The 6,812-nt window shown below is 44.2% G+C and overlaps 1 protein-coding gene across 1 annotated transcript in view; it reads left to right on the forward strand.

Moving 5' to 3' along the window:
* The first annotated feature begins 5,136 nt into the window (after positions 1-5,136).
* The window catches only part of MRPL16 (mitochondrial ribosomal protein L16), a 5,031-nt gene continuing 3,355 nt past the window's right edge, over positions 5,137-6,812 (forward strand). The window contains exons 1-2 of the mRNA XM_040495044.1: positions 5,137-5,291; positions 5,644-5,709. Of these exons, the coding sequence (XP_040350978.1) occupies positions 5,237-5,291; positions 5,644-5,709 (121 nt within the window). The 5' untranslated portion in view covers positions 5,137-5,236. The remainder of the gene's footprint in view (positions 5,292-5,643; positions 5,710-6,812) is intronic.

Consider the following 6,812-nt stretch of genomic DNA (forward strand, 5'->3'; position numbering starts at 1 on the left):
ACAAGCAATTATCAGGGAATACTATGAAAAACTATATGCCAACAAACTGGACAACCTGGAAGAAATGGACAACTTCCTAAACACCCATACACTTCCAAAACTCAAACTGGAGGAAATAGAAAGCTTGAACAGACCCATAACCAGCGAAGAAATTGAATCAGTTATCAAAAATCTCCCAACAAATAAGAGTCCAGGACCAGATGGCTTCCCAGGGGAGTTCTACCAGACGTTTAAAGCAGAGATAATACCTATCCTTCTCAAGCTATTCCAAAAAATAGAAAGGGAAGGAAAACTTTCAGACTCATTCTATGAAGCCAGTATTACTTTGATTCCTAAACCAGACAGACACTCAGTAAAAAAAGAGAACTACAGGCCAATATCCCTGATGAATATGGATGCAAAAATTCTCAATAAGACACTAGCAAATCAAATTCAACCGCATATAAAAAGAATTATTCACCATGATCAAGTGGGATTCATTCCTGGGATGCAGGGCTGGTTCAACATTTGCAAATCAATCAACGTGATACATCACATTAATAAAAGAAAAGATAAGAACCATATTTACCTGTCAATCGATGCAGAAAAGGCATTTGACAAAATTCAGCAACATTTCTTAATAAAAACCCTCGAGAAAGTCGGGATAGAAGGAACATACTTAAAGATCATAAAAGCCATTTATGAAAAGCCCACAGCTAACATCATCCTCAATGGGGAAAAACTGAGAGCTTTTTCCCTGAGATCAGGAACACGACAGGGATGTCCACTCTCACCGCTGCTGTTTAACATAGTGTTGGAAGTGCTAGCATCAGCAATCAGACAACAAAAGGAAATCAAAGGCATCAAAATTGGCAAAGATGAAGTCAAGCTTTCACTTTTTGCAGATGACATGATATATACATGGAAAATCCAATAGACTCCACCAGAAGTCTGCTAGAACTGATACATGAATTTAGCAAAGTTGCAGGATACAAAATCAATGTACAGAAATCAGTTGCATTCTTATACACTAGTAATGAAGCAACAGAAAGACAAATAAAGAAACTGATCCCATTCACAATTGCACCAAGAAGCATAAAATACCTAGGAATAAATCTAACCAAAGATGTAAAGGATCTGTATGCTGAAAACTATAGAAAGTTTATGAAGGAAATTGAAGAAGATATAAAGAAATGGAAAAACATTCCATGCTCATGGATTGGAAGAATAAATATTGTTAAAATGTCAATACTACCCAAAGCTATCTACACATTCAACGCAATCCCAATCAAAATTGCACCAGCATTCTTCTCGAAACTAGAACAAGCAATCCTAAAATTCATATGGAACCACAAAAGGCCCCGAAAAGCCAAAGTAGTTTTGAAGAAGAAGACCAAAGCAGGAGGCATCACAATCCCAGACTTTAGCCTCTACTACAAAGCTGTAATCATCAAGACAACATGGTATTGGCACAAAAACAGACACATAGACCAATGGAATAGAATAGAAACCCCACAACTAGACCCACAATAGTATGGCCAACTAATCTTGGACAAAGCAGGAAAGAACATCCAATGGAAAAAAGACAGTCTCTTTAACAAATGGTGCTGGGAGAACTGGACGGCAACATGCAGAAGGTTGAAACTAGACCACTTTCTCATACCATTCACAAAAATAAACTCAAAATGGATAAAGGACCTGAATGTGAGACAGGAAACCATCAAAACCCTAGAGGAGAAAGCAGGAAAAGAACTCTCTGACCTCAGTCGTAGCAATTTCTTACTTGACACATCCCCAGAGGCAAGGGAATTAAAAGCAAAAATGAACTACTGGGACCTCATGAAGATAAAAAGCTTCTGCACAGCAAAGGAAACAACCAACAAAACTAAAAGGCAACCAACGGAATGGGAAAAGATACTTGTAAATGACATATTGGACAAAGGGCTAGTATCCAAAATCTATAAAGAGCTCACCAAACTCCACACCCGAAAAACAAATAACCCAGTGAAGAAATGGGCAGAAAACATGAATAGACACTTCTCTAAAGAAGACATCCAGATGGCCAAACAGGCACATGAAAAGATGCTCAACATCGCTCCTCATCAGGGAAATACAAATCAAAACCACACTCAGATATCACCTCGCGCCAGTCAGAGTGGCCAAAATGAACAAATCAGGAGACTATAGATGCTGAAGAGGATGTGGAGAAATGGGAACCCTCTTGCACTGTTGGTGGGAATGCAAACTGGTGCAGCTGCTCTGGAAAACAGTGTGGAGGTTCCTCAAAAAAATTAAAAATAGACCTACCCTATGACCCAGCAGTAGCACTGCTAGGAATTTACCCAAGGGATACAGGAGCACTGATGCATAGGGGCACTTGTACCCCAATGTTTATAGCAGCACTCTCAACAATAGCCAAATTATGGAAAGAGCCTAAATGTCCATCAACTGATGAATGGATAAAGAAATTGTGGTTTATATACACAATGGAGTACTACGTGGCAATAAGAATGAAATATGGCCCTTTGTAGCAACGTGGGTGGAACTGGAGAGTGTGATGCTAAGTGAAATAAGCCATACTGAGAAAGACAGATACCATATGGTTTCACTCTTATGTGGATCCTGAGAAACTTAACAGAAACCCATGGGGGAGGGGAAGGGAAAAAAAAAAAAAAGAGGTTAGAGTGGGAGAGAGCCAAAGCATAAAAGACTCTTAAAAACTGAGAACAAACTGAGGGTTGATGGGGGGTGGGAGGGAGGGGAGGGTAGGTGATGGGTATTGAGGAGGGCACCTTTTGGGATGAGCACTGGGTGTTGTATGGAAACCAATTTGACAATAAATTTCATACATTGAAAAAAAAAAAAAAAAGAACCAAACCTAGGACTAGGCTACAGGTTTCTGTTATCTCTTGATTTTAAAATGAAGATTAGGGGAGTTTGGCTGGCTCAGTCTGTAGAGCATGTGACTCTTGATCTTGGGGTTGTAAATTCAAGCCCCACGTTGGGTATAGAGATTACTTAAAAATAGAATCTTAAAAAAGTAAAATAAATAAAAAAGTTAGAAAGATTAAAAACTGAGATGCTAGGTAATTTTCATACAGATGGAAAAAATACAAATCCCAATGGATATAGACCTGGATGATCCCAAAACAGTGGCTTGTAGCTATACTCTGCTTTTTAAATTTTCCAAGTGCTCACAGGGCACCGATTCTCAACTTGCTTAGGCATTAGAATCACCCGTGAGGGTTTAGTTCACAATAGGAATTCTTGAACCCCACCTTCAGAGTTTCTGACTTAGTTAAGTAGGGACCAGATACTTACATTTATACAAAGGTCTCAGGGACATCTGATGCAGCTGGTCTGAAGACTAACTTTTGGGAGATTTTAACAAACCCATTCCAGTAAAAGAACATCAAGGTTTTTACCCCTACTTTGCATCATCCTAGCTGTGTGGCAAATCACTGCATCCTGGAACATCAGTTCCCTACAAATAAATACCATAGAATTATCAGAACAGTGTAAATAAAGAGCTGTGAGAAATGGCAGGACAGAAAATTTTTTAGGGACCAGAGAAGACCTCACATCCCTCCTCCCATTTCCACAATGCTTTATTCATACTTCTTTTGTGATACCTCAACATTATTATATGCTCATCATATTGTCCCTACATAAATATAAATTCCTAAAGAAATGGATCACTGGTTTTTCTTTGTATCCTCTATTGTACCTGGCACAACTCTTGCAGAGAAAAATAGACATCACTTATAATAGTTACTATTTAAAGGTAAAACTTTGAGCTTACTTTTTAGTTTTTTTTTTTAATTTTTTTAATGTTTATTTATTTTTGAGAGAGAGACAGAGCATGAGTGGGGGAGGAGCAGAGAGAGAGGGAGACAGAATCCGAAGCAGGCTCCAGGCTCTGAGCTGTCAGCACAGAGCCCGATACGGGGCTCGAACCCACAAACCGTGAGATCACGATCTGAGCAGAAGTGGGACGCTTAACCAACTGAGCCACGCAGGTGCCCCTACTGTTTAGTTCTTTTAAAATCAATAACGAGGTGGAAGTTGGAGGGCCACCAAAAGACTTCGAGACCAAAGAGGGATTGTACTGACACTTTATTCTCCATCCAAAGCAAAATTACACAATATCCAGCTTGAGATTTTTAAACGCGTGAGCACATTCGGATCTCCCACTTTTGGTGGAGGGGAGCAGGCAAGAGATGCCTAGAATCTGACACTGGCTTGCGAGTGGGGGTCAGTAAAAAGCTTTTAGAGCTGCTCTTAAAGGACAGAAATGGTTGGCTGTAATAAAGTCCACTAACTCTTTTGAGACAGCTTCAGTGTGCAGATAATCAAGAAGTGCCTAAGACGGTGGACACAGAAAGTTCTCCCAGTAGCTTTGGAAGCGTTCCAGGTTTTATTTGTTGCCATTTATGAAAATAATCCTTGGGGAAAGACCATACGCAGATTTAGCATGATTTAAATACAACTGACATCAGTCTCAATTTGTTAATCCTATTTGTGCCCTAAGCTTGGGGAAAGATCCTTTCTCATTCTAAATATCAAAAAGCTTCACACCCATAAAAATGATTTTGCCCAACATCCTTCCAGAATACTTACGCGTTATTTTAATAATCAAGTTTTGATATTGTCCCGTCACTGGGGTCCCTGGAGTCACACAGACTCCAATTCTGATTGTAGTTTTCCTGCTGTGTGACCGGGGCAAATTAAACCCCACGACCCTCGGGATGGAATCTGCAAATGGGTGTCACGCCTACCTTATCTCATGGACTCGTTGGGAGGACTCCGCGCAGTGATGAGGTACTGAACGCGACACACTGCAAGCGCCCGCTAAAAGCTCAGGCCACGGGGAATGATCAGTGGTGTTTTCCTAATGCCTCTGACCCCCCCCCCCCCCCCCACACACACAAGGGGCTTAATGCAGTGAGCTGGGAGGCGCAACCGGGTGGGTGAAGCCAAGCTTTCTCAGCGCAACACTCGGCCGGGAAGCCGGACGCCGCCGCCCGCATCCCACGAAAGACCTCGGATTGTAAGGAGACTCCCAGAAGGCGCCGGGGGTTCGGGGCGTGGCTAGCGGACGCCCGCGCGGAACCTAAACCCCGCGGCCCGGTTTCTTCCGCTTCCGCCGGGACTCTCTGCAGAGTGGACCGATGCGAAGGCGACTTCCGGGCCGGCCGTGTCCCGGGAGTCGCCGAGATCGCGGCGGGGAGCCTGGCGCGGCCGGGTGCGCGTGGCCATGTGGCGGGTGCTGGCTCGCGCGGGGGCGCCGCTCCTGCGAACGCAGCTGTCAGGTCAGGAGGCCCCCTCGGTCACTCAGAAGACGTCCCTTCCTCCCCAGCGCCAGTGCGGCACCTCGCCAGCTCCGGGAAGGCTCTGCCGACGGTTACCGAAGCGTTGGATAGGGGCCGCGCTCCCCCGCCGCGGGGACTCGTGGCGAAGAGCGGCGGCCACCTGGGGCGGGGGTGGGGGGTCGGCTCCCGGAGACCCCTGCTAGCGGGCTTCTTTGGGGAGCCCTGAGCCTGTGAGCCCACGTAGTGGAACCCGCGGCCCACTATCAGGGCACTCCGTTAGGAGTGACCGGTCCAGGTTGTGCCGGGCCCAGGTCTTGTCGCTTTCATCTTTTAATTTGATTTGTCTTTGTAGATTCCTGGGTCGCCCCGCCCGCCAGTGCTGGCCTGAAGACGCTGCTCCCGGTGCCGGCTTTTGAGGGTGAGAGCTTGTGTCAGTTTCGTGTTTTTCTCTGATGGACCCTAGAAGAGGGTAGGTGAAGACGTAGGAGGGTTCTTGTACTTCCTATCTCCATTCACTCGCGCAGTAAACTTGTATCGAGGGCTTACTGTATGCCAAGTGTTCTGAACACTGGGGATACATCAGAAAACGAGAGAGACCCACAAAGGTCCCTGCTTTTCTGGAGCAGATGTGTCATGGGATGGGTCCCGTATGGCCTACCAACTGGGGTGCATGGTCCACCCTCAGCCATGGCTGATTGGCATCAAATTTGAACTTTTGATGTTCTTTCTAAAGGATGTCACATATATGCGGTCATATAACAACATATGTGAAAAGCATTGGTTTTTTAAATACAAACGTTAAGAAAAACCTCAATTGTAAATTTAATTGACCATATCTTTTATTTTTCTTTTAAAGTTTATTTATGTATTTTGAGAGAGAGCATGCACCAGCGAGGAGCAGAGAGAGGATCCCAAGCAGGCTCCGCGCTGTCACCACAGAGCCGGATGCAGGCTCGAACTCACAAACAGTGAGATCATGACCTGAGCTGAAATCAAGAGTCAATACTTAACCGACTGAGCCACCCAGGTGTCCCTAATTTACCATATCGCTAATATATTGGAAATCTCAAAAAAAAAAGCATCCTTGACCTCTGAGGGCTTTGGCTTCTGCATGTAATTGTTAAACGACTCTGTGCTCTGGAAGTACATATGGGCTTGTAGGTGAGAGAAAGCATCACTAAATTCCTCTGTAGCTGCTTGTAGAAACTGGAGGAGGACGGGCAGTTTCTGTAACCCTAAATAGCCCATTAATAATTTGGTATTTCCTTGAAGGCCCCTGTTTTGTGTTTGACTCCATGGCAAAGCCATGCTTTTTTTACTATAGACCTGTTTTAAATGACTTAAAAGTTATAATTTTTTTCCTCCCAACTTGTCAGAACGTTTGATAGGAAAGAAGGATGCAGCGCGTCTGGCCTGCATTTCAGTCCACCTGCCTTCAGTGCTGCAAGCTGTTGGCCATTGTACGCAGCATACGGGTGTCAGCGTGAAAAGCCCTGTAGAAATAGAGCACAGATCAAAGGA

This window comes from Herpailurus yagouaroundi, unplaced genomic scaffold, assembly GCF_014898765.1.
Source record: "Herpailurus yagouaroundi ecotype Mexico unplaced genomic scaffold, PumYag 187, whole genome shotgun sequence".
NCBI classification, from domain to species: domain Eukaryota; kingdom Metazoa; phylum Chordata; class Mammalia; order Carnivora; family Felidae; genus Herpailurus; species Herpailurus yagouaroundi.